At 50.4% G+C, this 14,839-nt stretch overlaps 1 protein-coding gene across 7 annotated transcripts in view; it reads left to right on the plus strand.

Annotated features, from left to right (window-relative positions):
- Positions 1-12,764, plus strand: part of STARD8 (StAR related lipid transfer domain containing 8) — a 34,083-nt gene extending 21,319 nt beyond the window's left edge. For 3 of the 7 annotated variants that reach the window (XM_084869481.1, XM_084869476.1, XM_084869477.1), the window contains exons 3-14: positions 1,513-1,594; positions 2,563-2,626; positions 4,357-5,744; positions 6,386-6,559; positions 7,524-7,683; positions 8,167-8,365; positions 8,650-8,860; positions 9,156-9,270; positions 9,525-9,749; positions 10,691-10,908; positions 11,009-11,185; positions 11,337-12,764. In XM_084869481.1, coding sequence (XP_084725607.1) covers positions 2,570-2,626; positions 4,357-5,744; positions 6,386-6,559; positions 7,524-7,683; positions 8,167-8,365; positions 8,650-8,860; positions 9,156-9,270; positions 9,525-9,749; positions 10,691-10,908; positions 11,009-11,185; positions 11,337-11,454 — 3,042 coding nt within the window. In that variant the 5' untranslated portion in view covers positions 1,513-1,594; positions 2,563-2,569 and the 3' untranslated portion in view covers positions 11,455-12,764. Of the gene's footprint in view, positions 1-1,512; positions 1,595-2,562; positions 2,631-4,356; positions 5,745-6,385; positions 6,560-7,523; positions 7,684-8,166; positions 8,366-8,649; positions 8,861-9,155; positions 9,271-9,524; positions 9,750-10,690; positions 10,909-11,008; positions 11,186-11,336 lie in introns of all 7 variants that reach the window. The other 4 variants (XM_084869480.1, XM_084869479.1, XM_084869475.1 and 1 more) reach the window with 4 other exon arrangements.
- Positions 12,765-14,839: the final 2,075 nt, after the last annotated feature.

Raw genomic sequence — 14,839 nt, forward strand, 5'->3', positions numbered from 1 at the left:
CTCTACTCTGAATGTAAAGCAGCTAAAGACCCTGTGAGCATAGGCCTCACTATGTCACTACTCTTCTCTGACTGTGTCACTCCCAATATACTTAAAATGAAGTTTTCCCAGGTGCTTTATCCTCATTGACAAGACTGAATTAGCCAACGCCCTTTTCTTTACTCCTCTTCACTTTGCTCACCACACACACTCAAGGCTCATTTTAAAGAATATATATTTTATTGATTTTTTTAAAGAGAGGAAGGGAGATAGAGAGTTAGAAACATGGATGAGAGAGAAACATCGATCATCTGCCTCCAGCACACCCCCCACTGGGGATGTGCCTGCAACCAAGGTACATGCCCCTAACCGGAATCAAACCTGGGACCTTTCAGTCCACAGGCTGGCGCTCTATCCACTGAGCCAAACCGGTTTTGGCTCAAGGCTCATTTTTTTATTTAATTAATTTCTTTATTGATTAAGGCATCACATATTTGTCCTCAACCCCCATTCCAATCCCCCACCCCCACCCTGACTCATGCCCCCATCCCCCTATTGTCCTTGACCACTGGTTAGGCTCATATGTGTGCACATAAGTCCTTTGGTTGATCTCTCCCTTTTATCTCATTTTTATCACTCATTCACTCTGGGCCGTTTTCCTCTTTGAAGCCTTATTGTTAGTCTTGCCAGGAACTTTCTACCTGGGCTCTTTGCACAGCTGGCCCTTTTCATTCTTCAGGACTCAACTCAGAAGTCACAGCCCCAGCAGGCCTCTGCAGATCACCTTTTTAGGAATAGCCCCCACTCAACCTGTTTTTACCCCAACGCTTTGGCTGATGTCTTGTAGCATTTATTACTGCATTCTTTTGTTTGTTTCATATATTGTCTCTTGTCCCTAGGATAGTGGGAAACCCATAAAGGCAGGAACCTTCTCTGTCTCATTTGCCGTTGTGTCCCCGGTGTCTAGCCCAAAGTACATGCTCAAAGAATGTTAGGTAATGAATCAATGGGCTGATTTTATCAATAAGGCAGAGAAGTGTGGGATTTTCTGGCTGCTCTCACCTCCTCCCCTTTCCTTCCTTTCTCACCTATCCTCCCTAAACCCCAGGGACTGGGCCCATGCTATGGGTAGCAGTCAAAAGTGTTTCTTCTGTCCCCACTCTCTCTGGTCCCCCAGTTCACCTTGGGTCAGGGAGGAGGTTACCTGTTTGAGCAGCCCAGGATTCAAAGGGAAATGAGGGAGCCCACACTGATTCTTGGCAGCCACTCAGATCTGCTGTCCCCCATGGACCTACCTCACTGACTGATGGGCCCTATCATCCAGCTCTACCTTCCAGGCCTCTCCTTATCCTTTCTGATGATGGCCAACCTGAGCTCCCTGGGCTCTTCCTTTCCTCTAGGAATCCTCCTTCTGCTCTATACTTGCTGGCCTGCCTCCCTGCTTCCCCAGCTTCTCCTTTTCAGCTCAAGGGTCATTGGCAGAATTTCTGACCAACCACCCTCAACTCATCTTGGCTTCTCTCTGCCATACAGAAGGTTCATTTCCCCTGGATATTGGCTCTGTGAAGAAGGACCACGGTTTTCTGGACGAGGACTCTTTGGGGGCCCTGTGCAGGTAGGGGGCTAAGGGACAGACCTAGGAGGCTGGGGCCCAAATTAAGGCTTCCTCATGTAAAAAAATTCCTATTCCCCTAACATAGGAGGAGCCTCAGCTATTAACAAAGCTCATCTACTGCAGTCATCCCACTCATTGTGTCTTCTGGGTCTGTGACACCCTCACCCAACCAGGCATTCTAGCTGGAAAGCCAAGAATAGGCCTTGATTCTTTTCTCCCTTCAGCTAGGTTCCACAGACCATCCTCTGATTTGTCCCCTCTCTACTTACACCAGCTTGGCCCTGGTTTGAGGTCAAGCCATGACTTCTTGGGTCCATCACAGCCTTCTAACTGGCCTTCCTGCTTCCATCTCTGCATTCCCCTCCTTGTAATGGCCCTGTGGCCCAACAGCCACTAGAGTTTGTTTCCAGGAGTAAACTCACTCCTCTGTTTAAAATGTGTCACTGCCTGAAGGGAAAATCCAAAGCTTTTTAGCATGGCACACGAGGCCCTTTGCGATCTGGTTTTGACCAACCTTATCAGCCTCGGTCCCCTTTCATAAAAACCCTGGTTTGTTTACTGTTTCCCCCTCTACCTTGTCCCAAGCTCCTGTTGAATTCCAGGAGAGGAGTCTCTCTGCCTCTTTCCCTCCAATCCCATTTCTGTCTTCCAAGAAGCCTTATCTAATTACAACCTTTCCATTCATGGAAGTTCCTTGTCCTACCCTTTGTGTGACTGCTGTGCCTTCTGTCTACTTTGTTCTTGATCCTTTCACATTTCTGTAGCAGTTTGTTTTCACATCTATAAGCTCTCAAAGAACAGAGGCCATAATCTCCCCAGCATTGTGTCTAGCACTGAAACCTTCACAAAGTTTCATTGGCTAGACATGTGAATTAGTGGATGGCATCTTGGGAGTGTCTTGGTAGGTTGTGCCCTGAAGACTTCGGGGGTTGGGACCCTTGGATGAGCACTGTTTTGTTTCCTTGCAGGAGGCTGATGACCTTGAACAATTGTGCCTCAATGAAACTGGAGGTTCATTTTCAATCCAAGAAGGTGAGTCATGGCAGGAGTGGGGTCTGTGACCTTGTGGCATCATAGGGAACATAAACATACACAAACCACTTTTGAAACTAGGTCCAGTGTCCCCAGAGTCCAGGATGTCCAGATTAATGCCTTGCTCCAGCCTGGGAGTAGGGTGTAGGAGGCTTAATGAGACCTCTGGGTTTTGACAAGCCTAGTCTGGAGGCTGGAATATGAGAACAAGTACCCTGGCCCTTGGCCTCTCCCACCCCCCTCAGCCAATTCTACCTCTTAGGTTTACTAATAACTTGACCTAGAGATGGCCGTTCCTCAAGGAAATCCATCTGCCTCCAATCCCTGCTCTGTGATGACAAAAATTCCTTGACTAGGGGGTAGAAATATAATAATGGGATGGAAAAATCATGGCCTATATAATCTTAAAGACAGGGTCCTTTACTCACACCAAGTCTTTTTTTTTTTTTTTTTATATGAAGGGTCAGGAACATAAGTCCAAAATACTTCCCTATTTGCCCCAGGTAATATTACCATACAGCTGATGGCTGCTAGCATGGCAAGAAAGACATTTTCAGGCATTCTTGGGTTTCTGGTTACCTCACAATTTCTATTTTTTTAAATTATTATTATTATTATTATTATTATTATTATTATTTTACATATATGTCCTTATTCCCCCATTAACCCCCAACCCTCATTCATACCCCCCCCCCCCCGCTGTTGTCTGTGTCCATTGGTTAGGCACAAATGCATGCATGTAAGTCCTTTGGTTGATCTCTCCCTCTTACCCCCACTGCCCCCTACCTTCCCTGAGGTTTGACATTCTGGTTGATGTTTCTCTGCTTCTGGATCTATTTATTTTTTCCATCAGTTTATGTTAATTATATTCTAAAATGAGTGAGATCATGTGATATTTATCTTTCTATGCCTGGCTTATTTCATCACACCAAGTCTTTTCCCTCTGAGACTCATTTCCTCCATCTCTACAGTGAATCTAGTTGAGGGGAGGATTTATAGGTTCCAAAGGCCTTTCTCACTCTGCCAATCTGAGATTGTAGAAACCTTGAGGACTGTTGGTCTGCACATAGTCCTGGAATGTGGACCTGATGACCCCATCCTGCCCTGGGTCAGGCTTTGTGGGTTTCCTCTGGGACTTTCTTTTCCAGAGTCCTTTAGCCAGGTGTATCAGCCAAATTATCAGACCCTTTACCTGAGAAGCAGAAAACCACTGGGACATGGTCCCCACTGACTGACTGCTCAGTGACCTCAGGAAAGTCTCTTCCTCACTCTGGGCTTTAGTTTTCTCACCTTGCAAATTAGAAAATTAGATAATCTAAAATTTCCTCCCAGCTCTGGCATTCTGTGATTCTGATCTGAGACTAGCCCAGACTTGAGAGGTTGTTGAGGACAGGAAATCAAGACTCCTGGATTCTAGCCTGGCTCTGTCACTGACTTCTTAAATGACCTTGGGCAAGTGGTTTCTCATTTGTGGGTCTGGGTTTCACTGTCGGTAAATGGAGAGGGATTAGATTAATTATATTACCTTTACCATCTATCTGAGCTCCATCTAGGACTCCTGGCTTCCTTTGTCTAGCACTCGCAGAGCCAGCTCTCCCTCTAGGACATGTCCTCAGCCAAAGATCAGGGCCCTTTACTGAAAGATCCCCCAAGCATTTGGAGGTAGAGCAGAGCACAAGCAAGGGCTTGTGGTAGACTTCTTTGACCTGACCCTGTGGTGACCTTCCCAGAATGAAGACTCAGAAGAGGAAGAGCAGTGTACCATCAGCAACTCCTGGTCCTTGCAGCGAGAAAGAAAATGCTGGTCTCGCATGGGCTCTTCTGACCTGCTGGCCCCACCGAGCCTTGGACTACCAGTGACCTCCAGCTGTGAGAGTGTCCTCACTGAGCTTAGTGCCACCTCTCTGCCGGCCATCACCGTGAGCCTACCATCCAAGCCAGTGGACCTGCCCTTGCTAGGCTGTGCCCCCAGCCCAAGTGACCAGCCCCTCCTCAGCCCTACCCAGGGCCCAGAGGGTTCCCAGAACAAGGCCAAGAAGCGCCATTCCCGTAGCTTCCTCAAGCACCTCGAGTCTCTGAGACGGAAGGAAAAGGGTGGCAGCCGGCAAGCTGAGCCTGAGCGTAGCCCAGTCACCTCAGAAAAGGCCATTAAAGGTTCCTCTTTCCGGAGCCGCCGTGGCTTTCTCTCAGCTGGGTTCTATAGGGCCAAGAACCAGGCAGACACCTCAGTCAGTGGCAGTGGTGCTGAGACTCAGAGTGGCTGGGAGGTCTGGCCTATGGCCATGCTCCGGCATCCTCAGCGGATACACAGGGGTGACTACCTGGTGCATGTGCCTAGGGACCACAAACCAGGCACATTCCCTCGCTCCCTGTCCATTGAGAGCCTGTCTACTGAAGACGGACACCATCTGGCTGATTGGCAGCTAGGTAGGCGTTGGGGCTGCGAAGGACGCCGGGGCTCCTGTGGCTCCACAGGCAGCCATGCCAGCACCTATGACAACATACCTGAGCTATACCCAGCTGAGCCTATACTGGCTGGGGCTGAGGCCGAAGATGAAGAAGAGGGCAGCGGCAGCTATGCCCATCTAGATGACATCCTCCAGCATGTGTGGGGGCTGCAGCAACGGGTAGAACTTTGGTCTCAGGCCATGTACCCAGACCTGGGGCCTGGAGATAAGGAAGAGAAAGAAGATGAAGAAGAAGAGGCCACTTCATTAGTAGAAATAGCCACAGTTGAGGTAGAAGATCAGCCTGAGGCTCTGGTCCAGGTAGAGGCTCTGGCCCATAAAGAGTCCTCAGCTCTGGGCCAGGTTGATGTCCAGACAGTTGTCCCAGTTCAGGCACCGGAACTCCAGGCACAGACTGAGGCCAAGCCACTTGGCCCAAACCAGGATATTGAGCAGGAGGCGAATTCAAGCAGGGAACCCACTTCTGCCTCTAGCCTATCTGTGGAAGAGCACTCCATTTCTGACACTGTGGCCTCCTCCAGCGAACTGGACAGTAGTGGGAACTCCATGAATGAGGCTGAGGCTTCATGGTCCCCGGTTGGACTCCAGGCATCAGCACCCCGTGAACGACGAGATTCAGGCGTTGGGGCCTCACTTACCAGACCCTGCAGGTGGGAGTTCAGGGTAGGGAAAGGAGCAAGGAGCTCTGCTGTCTCTGTCTCTTCCTTCCTAATTCGTCCCTCCATTTTCAATCCCCCAGCCAATTTCTTGGTTATGGGGTCCAGGGGCAGGCTCTTGGGAGCTGGCTGATTGCCTCTAGGCACCCAGTCACAGGAGGGCAACAACAAGACTACAGGATTCAGAAATCCAGAATGTTAGGTTCAGGACCTGCCACTGCTGTGGTCTTGAGCAAATTCTAGCTTCTCTTTGGGCCTCAGTTTTCCCATATATAAATTGAGGGCATTAAAAGAGATGAGATTTGATCCCTAGCTTTGCCATACTGGGTTTCTCAGAGCAACCTATTCATTGCAGTCCTGGAAAGGTAGGAGCTGGTACTCCTTGATGGCACTAGTGAAGCCTGAGCGCTGCTGCCACTTCCCTGTCAGTGTCTGGGCCACTGGGAAGCCCTGGAAGCTAAGGCTAAGCTTTTTCCACCCTGGGGCCTAGCAGCAATGCTGAAAACGGTCCTATCTCCATGAATTTTCTTTCTTTTGGGAGAAAAAAGGGGCCAGAAGAACACGGCCCATTCTAAGGTTGACCCAACCCCGCTCCTCTGGCTTTCTACCCGCACCCAACCCCTATCCCTTACCAGGAAGCTCCGTTGGCACAGCTTCCAGAACTCTCATCGGCCCAGCCTCAACTCGGAGTCACTGGAGATCAACCGGCAGTTTGCCAGCCAGATCCACCTGCTGCACAAGGGCTCCCTGCTGCGGCTCACAGCATTCATGGAGAAGTACAGTGTGCCCCATAAACAGGGCTGGGGCTGGTGAGTGCTCCTGGTCCATGGTCACGGCTACCTCCCTGCCCCTATTCCAAGGCCCTGGGAGGATCAGCTCCAAAAAGCAGGTGTAGATAGGCAGAGCCTACAGGCCAATGGATGTGCCAGGAGGTTGGAGGAGCCATGGCCTGAGAGGTCACCATTGCTCTGGGTGGCTTGTGTATGTGTGTGTGTGGGAATGGGTGGGTGGGTGCACATAAGATGCATGGCAGTATGTGTGCCATGTGAGAGGAGGGTGGGGGTAGGGGTGGGGAACACGAGGTCCTTGAGTTGTATCCCCTCTAATGCAACATCCATACTACCATCAGTGAGGTTGTCTTAAATTGGAGCTTTGGTTGTCACTCTCTAATCGCCCTTCTGTGGCTCTGTGGTTTGGCATTACCAAATTTTCCTTCCCATCATGATCCTTTCATGTTCTGGTCCTGCCCCTTCTGTAAGGCTTTCACCTGCCACTAGTAAGCAATGCCACTGTACAGGCCAGAAAACCTTCCCTGAATGTGCTATGCTTCTTTCCTTGCCTCTTTGTCATTGTCTACACTTTTCTCTTGGCCTGGAATGCCTTTCCCCCATTTCTTCTCTGGGACAATGCCTGCTTATTTCTCAAGAGCCCGTTGAATTTCTACCCCTCTCTGAAGCCTTCCCTGATCCACTAGGTGCGGTTCCTCTCCTTCATGGGTCTTCCCTTAGTTCTTGGCCCACTACTGGCCGCATGTATTGACACTGCCTATTGATGCATATATTTCTTTAATTGAGATCCAGAGCTCTCTGTGTTCCTCTGTGACTTCCTAGGGCTGGGCCCAGAGAAGGTGTTTAGTGAATGTTGATTATGGAAATGTGGTGTGTTTCTTACCCCACTCACTCCAGCCAGAGCCTCCAAGACTGAAGACAGCTTCCAACTATGTTCTAGCCTACCACATGCCCCTTCCCTGATTTCTGTCACTCCTCCAAATAGGACAGTTCCCAAGTTCATGAAAAGGAACAAAACCCCAGATTATCAGGGCCAGCACGTGTTTGGGGTGCCACCTCTCATCCATGTGCAACGCACAGGCCAGCCACTGCCACAGAGCATCCAGCAAGCCATGCGCTACCTGCGCAGCCAGTGTCTGGACCAGGTGAGCCTCCCAATCTGCAGTCCTCTCCGGGGCAGAGGGTGGGGGAGTGTGGAACTGTGGAGAGATAGCAATGGAGAAGAAGTCCAGAGCAAAGAAATTGGGTTGGGAAGCTGCTTCCCCTCTGGTCAGCCCACCAGAGACCTTTCCTAGCCCCAGGAAGACCAGCAAGGATGGAAACAAAGCTCCCTTCTCTCCAGCTCTGTGCAAGCCTCTTTCTGGCCCAGGCAATGTAATCCCCAACTTCCAAGAGCCTGCCTAAGTCTAGGCCCTCCTTTTCTGACCCATTTCCACTAAAGCCATGTTTCTCCTTGTCGTGAGGCTATAAAAATCATTTTCTTTAGTTTTGCCATTTATTTCCAACCCTGCTCAGCAGGAGGCCTGTTGGGCTTGGAATTTTCTGGGATGGCCTACACTTGTGACTCCTGGCCTCACAGCCCCCCCTCCCCCCGATGTTTCCACCCCTTCCTGACCTGCATGGGCTAGGTGGGCATATTCCGCAAGTCTGGGGTGAAGTCTAGGATCCAGATCCTCCGCCAAATGAATGAGTCCTCTCCCGACAATGTCTGCTATGAGGGCCAGTGTGCCTATGATGTGGCTGACCTGCTGAAGCAGTATTTTCGAGACCTACCTGAGCCTATCTTCACCAGCAAGCTCACGACCACTTTCCTGCAGATCTACCAGCGTGAGTTGCCTGTACCAATCCCCAATAACCTGCCCCATTCTTAACTATCACAGAGTAAACATACTATGTGGAAGGATAGACTAAAGCCCTGAGGAAAGGCAGGGACTTACCTAAGGTTAAACTGTGCATTTGAGCAGAGCTTGATCTAGCACCCAGAGACTTCCCAGTGCCCACCTTTGCCTTCTCTCTCACTAGATTCCCTTGGGACAACTGTTTCCTCTGTGTTCCTAGAAACAGTAGGCTCCAGAGTAATAAGGAAGCCCTTTGCCATTCCTTCCCCACAGTCCTCCCCAAGGATCAGTGGTTGGCAGCAGCGCAAGCTGCCACTTTACTGCTTCCTGATGAGAACCGAGAAGTGCTGCAGACCCTGCTCTATTTCCTAAGTGACATTGCCTCTGCTGAGGAAAACCAGATGACAGCCGGCAACCTGGCAGTGTGTCTGGCACCCTCCATCTTCCACCTCAACATCTCCAAGAAGGATAGCCCCTCACCCAGGTGAAACAGGGTAACATGTGTCCAGGCCAGGCAGGGAGGGTTTGGTCTCCTAATCCCATTGGACTTCAGGCCCTTGATGGCTGACACTGCAGTTCCCAGGCATCATCACAAGGGGTCAGCCTGCCTCCTCAGGGACCTGGGACTGGTTGGATGCAGTAAAGCCGGGCCCTGAAAGACAACAGGTTGTTTTATGCTCTGGACTGGCAATCTGGCTTCCTGGGAACTGGAAACCAGCCTATTAGCCATATTCCATACTCTCCTTATTCCATACTCTCCTCTCATTCCTTCCCTCCAGGATCAAGAGCAAACGCAGCCTAGTTGGTCATCCAGGCTCTAGGGACCTGAGTGATAACATGGCAGCCACCCAGGGATTATCACATATGATCAGTCACTGTAAGAAACTTTTCCAGGTGAGTAACTCCAGGCTATCATGCCTACCTCCCAGACTTGGGGGAACCATCAGGTCCAACCATTATATCCAAGACTGGACACATGCCCCTCAACCTCCTATTTCCAACTCTTCCCTACAAGGTTTCTCCCCTACCTCACTGTAGTAGCCAGGCTGCCCCATCCATGAACATAAATCTGATAGACTCTGGGACTGAAGCTCCTCTGCTGCTTGCTCCTCATGGCTCTAGCCCAGAGAGTGTGTGTGTCCTGCCAGGTACCCCAGGACATGGTGCTGCAATTATGTGGCTCCTACAGCGCAGCTGAGCTCAGACCTCCTGGCCCAGCCCTGGCTGAGCTGCGACAGGCCCAGGCTGCTGGTGTGAATCTGAGCCTCTACATGGAAGAGAGCGTTCAGGAGCTGCTGCGTGATGCTGCTGAGCGCTTCAAGGGCTGGATGAGCGTGCCAGGGCCCCAGGACACGGAACTGGCTTGCAGGAAAGTGAGTACTGCCATGGGGCAAGGAGAGGGCGTGATGCAGACCAGGGGACCAGGGATCCCAAAGAAAAGGGCTGCCCTGTCAGTACTGATGTGCCTTGGCCTGATATGTGGAGAATTTCAGCCAGCAAAGCAAGAACCAAATGAGACTAAGGGATGATTTTACCACAATTACCTTCCCCAAACCCGTCTTCAGACATGTCACTACTTTTAGAGCTTTACCTCCCATCTCACCCTGCACCACAGTCACACTGTACTTCTGCCCCTGATGATGTGCTACCTGAAGTGACCTTCCCCAAGCATTACATTTCCCAAGCCACTGTGATCCCCAATTTGATATGACCATTCCTCCATTCAGAGCCTCCTGTCATGCCCTGGGATGGAAGTGGTTTCTTTCTGTCCCTCTCTTGGACAGCCATGTTCTTTCTCGGATTCTGATTATGAGTAAGACTGCACACCTGAGGTTTGCCATATATAGACCAGGCTCAATGAAACCTCCCTTTCAGGGTTGGGGTGAGAAGCTGTCCCAGTGCCTGGCACATACAAAAGGCTCAGAAAAGGGCAGCTTTTGTTGCTCTCCACTGTCTAATTCGTGGGAACAGTGCTAGGTGTTAAGTTCCTTGAGGACCATCACCATCTTCTCTTCCTGTTTGCTTCCAGAAATTCCAAGCACTGTACCCATTTCCTGGTAGACCCTGGCAGGCCTCAGAGAATGTGTGTCTGTCATCTCTGCACTCTTGAGTAGGTGGAGAATCAGATATCTGGAAAAGAAAGAGAGGACAGGGAACACAGGGATGGCCTGTCTGGGTGTGACAAGGGTTAGCACATTAGCCTTGCAGCCTTCCCTCCTCAGGGTTTGGGGTGAGAGTAGGCCAGGACTGGCGGGTGAATGGGAGTTCTCCAGCCCTGACAGCTGCCTCCTGTCCCTGCTCACTTGGCCTGCAGGCACCAGACGGGCACCCCCTGCGTGTGTGGAAGGCATCCACAGAGGTGGTGGCCCCTCCAGCGGTGGTGCTACACCGTGTTCTGCGGGAACGGGCCCTCTGGGATGAGGACCTGCTGCGAGCCCAGGTCCTGGAAGCCCTGATGCCGGGTGTGGAACTATACCACTATGTCACCGACAGCATGGCACCCCATCCCTGCCGCGACTTCGTGGTGCTTCGGTGAGGGACTCCAGATTCCACCCTGCTGTGCTTAGGGAACAGGGGACATGGGGTAGAAACCAGCTTCAAGAACCTGAATGTACATGTCCCTTCCCCACAGGATGTGGCGTTCTGACCTGCCCCGCGGGGGTTGCTTGCTTGTCTCCCAGTCCCTGGATCCTGAGCAACCTGTGCCAGAGTCTGGGGTGCGGGCCCTGATTCTCACTTCCCAGTACCTCATGGAGCCTTGTGGTTTGGGTCGCTCCCGGCTCACCCATATCTGCTGTGCTGACCTAAGGTACCAGGCCCCCTTTGCCCTGGCACCCTCCTTGCCTCTGCCCCATGCTGTTGAACCTTGACGGTTAGGGCAAGTTCTTTCTTCTTTCCCCCCTGGAAAGGACTCCTGGTAAGAACCCATGGCTCATGCTTATCTGCTTCTATCTCCCCAGGGGCCGGTCTCCAGACTGGTATAACAAAGTCTTTGGGCACCTGTGTGCCATGGAAGTGGCAAAGATCCGGGACTCCTTTCCTGCCCTGCAAGCAGCTGGACCTGAAACAAAGTTGTGAACCTTAGCCTGGTTCCAGAGTGGCACCACCCAGCCTCCTTGGTACCAAAGGAGTAAGGGAGGAATGAGAGAACAGAAGCCCCCAATGCTGCCTCCAGGGGCAGAGCCATTCCCTACACCTACACAATTTCAGTGTCGCATCTCCACTCCACCTCCACCTCCATCCCTGAACTTGTTTTCTGCCCTCCTGAGAGAGAGGATCCAAGAAGACTGCTGCTGCCTTCCAAGCCAGGGAGTCACCAGTCAAACTGAAACCTTACTGGCTGTTCACCTGCAGGGATACAGGGAGAGGGCAGTGTGTGCTCCCAATTCTCTGCCCTTCAGAGAGGCCAGGCCATCCTGTTTGGTACTAGGGTCTCTTTGAGGTTGAGCAGGAGGTTCTGGTCATGCCTCTGGGCCCAAAATTGGCTGTAAACTGGCTTTTCCAAAGAAATTGGATGGGAGTGGATGGGCACAGGGGTAGAGTAGAGGGCAGCCCCAACCACCAATAAGTTTTATTTGTGTAAATACGATGCTGATATTTATGACGCTGATTTAAAGAGTGGTTACTGACGGGCCCCTAGTCAGCAACATGACGATTTGGGATAGCTTGGGACATGAGAGTGAAAGAGGGACTTTCCTTTCTCAGGTCTCAAGAGACCAATGAACCGGTTTCCCCTGGCGTGCGTCCCACATTTGATCTGCCGCTCCATGGGGTCTCAGTGCGGCCTTTGGCCTTGCACTGCCATGTCTGGAGAGTAAACAATCTCAGTCCCACCACACAGACCGAGCAGACGCAGATGGCATCCCTTCTCCTGCTCTTTGTGCCTGTGGTGTGAGGCTGACATAACAACCCCTTCTTCAAGTAGAGACCTGGCTCCAGCTCAGGTGGCCAGCCAACCAAATGGAAGGGCCCAGTGTTATCTCAGCCAGTTAGGGAAAGATTCAAACCTGATCTATCCTACCCATTGGCTGTCTTGGTTCATGTTGAAATTCAAGTGCCATTCAAAGGCCAGTTCATGATTCATTCTTCTTTAGGCTGAATAAAATGAAGTGGGATGGCTCCTAGCCAACGTTGTAATTTTTAAGTCTATTTTACTTGTACCTATAAATACTGTACAGTCATAATATGTATATATATTTGTGTATATGTAGATATGTATATATATACACACATCTATATATACACAGATATGTTCTATCATAAGTGTACCATAATCTATGGTTGGGAGTGAGTTGGGCAGCAGGGCACCTAAGACGAGACAGGGGAGATGGAGAGCAGTAAGCCACATGACCCCCTCATAAAAGCAATAAAGCATTACTGAAGATACACTCTGGCTGTGCGGCTGTCTTTGCTGAGGTGATGGGTTAGGGACTGGGCTTGGTATTAGGGTCAGAGGTTGTGAGCATTACTGGCCTAAGACTAAGGGAGGTCACAGGAGGAATGGGGGCAAGGCCTCGGCTCTTCTCTTTGGGAGGTGATTTGGGGGTTGGAGGCAGGATTCTTAGAAGCCAGGACTTGGGTAGAAGCTGCAGACCCCATCCCCTTTATTGGCCAGGGTCCCCCATCTGAACAGTGCATGAGCATTACCTCAAGAGTCCTGACAGTAGTCATAGATGTTCTGGCTATGCTGTCCATCTTTTCCCTGCTATACACAGCTTGGGCTGAATTACAGAGTGGAGACCCAGCCCCTTGAGGTTGGAGGAAGCTGTTGCATTCACAATCCAGGCTATAAGAGGTCTGAGCCTCCCACCACCACCCCCATGGCAACTCCTGGCCTGGTTCCAGTGGCCAGCAAAGCCCAGGAGACGAGAGGGACCCCCTTATTTTGACTTCCCTGGAGAAATAAACTTGCCTCTCCATGGTTACTATAGCCAGAAAATTTCCAATCTCTAAGGGGCAACAAGAGAGAGTATAGGCTTTGCAGTCAAATCTGTGTTTGCATCCCTGGAGTGCTGTAGAATAGCCTGGATATCTCTCTCTCTCTCTCTCTCTCTCTCCCTCTCTCTCTCTCTCTCTCTCTCTCTCTCTCTCTCTCTCTCTCTCTCCCTCTCTCTCTCTCTCTCCCTCTCTCTCTCTATCTATCTCCCTCCCTCCCTCCCTCCCTCCCTCCCTCCCTCCCTCCCTCCCTCCCTCCCTCCCTCCCTCCCTTCTTCCCTTCCCTTCCTCCATCTCCCCTTCTCTACTTCCTTGTAGGTTTTTTTTTTCCTTTTTTTTTCTGTCACCTCCTTCCATTCTCCTTGTTTAGCTGCCCCTACATACCTTTATTATTTTGTCACTGTTGCTGCCTGGGTGTCTGTTAATGGGTAGTATGAAAATTACTACCCATGTGATTGTTGCAAAGGACAGATAAAGAGTTATGAGGGAAGCTCTTGAAGGATTTGCCCAACCATTCAGTCCTGGACTCTGCTGCTCTGGACCAGCTGCCCAATGTGGTTCCCTTATATCTGGCTCTAGGAGAGGCAGTGCCAAGCAGAGGAGCTTCTCTGTGGTTTAGTGTCATTCCTCCTACATAAAGTAGAGGCTTCCATGCTTGCCTAGCTCTCCCTGGATTACTGTGCAGTCCTTGAATGCACCACCATGGCCAATAGACATGAAAATAGGTATCATGATGATGAGGCTGCCCAGGCCCCTCACTGCCACACACATTGTGAACATCACCCATGGCCATTTCTTTCTAGCCATCAGTCTTATACCTCCACCCACCCTGAGTTGGCCTTTCCCTTTCTCTGGTGCCAGAGAGCTCTCACCCTCAAATTCCCAACACTATTGCCTGTACTTTCTTCTCTTCTACTTCCATTGACCCATGCCTCAAAGAAACCAGGCTGTGGGTGAAGCCCATAATGGGAATTGGACAATCTATCTGCAAGTTTTGATCCATTATTTTCTAGTGCTCTATTTCTGGAATGACTGAGAGTCAATGGTAGACATACCCAGGTTCAGTAATTTAATTATTTTTATTAATTAAATTATTTTATTTAATTCACTTTTTCAGTAGTTCAATAAATTGCCTATATTATTGCATGGCTGTGTGAACTTTAGTGATACATTTACCATTTCTGATTCCTCTTTCCTCGCAGAAGATAATCATTTATATCTTGCAATGAGCTAATGTGAATGTGGCTGCACAGTGCCTAGCAGATAATGGACATGAGTATGTGGTAGTTTCCTTTGCTCTGCTTCCTTCATGCCAGTCAGGCTCTGTGGAGAAGGCTTAGGTCTGCATGGATGGGTGGGTGGGTTGGGTACACATATCATTTCCTGCTTGGCATCAAGGACCTACTCACCCCACCCTTTTGAGACTACCCCAGCTTCAGGTCCCACCATTCTGGACACACCTACCGCCTCAGCAGACTCAAAACATTCCAATGACCTCTTTGTATCCTAACTACTGATTGGCTTTCAC

Source organism: Pipistrellus hanaki, assembly GCF_964339955.1.
Source record: "Pipistrellus hanaki genome assembly, chromosome: X".
Lineage (NCBI taxonomy): Eukaryota > Metazoa > Chordata > Mammalia > Chiroptera > Vespertilionidae > Pipistrellus > Pipistrellus hanaki.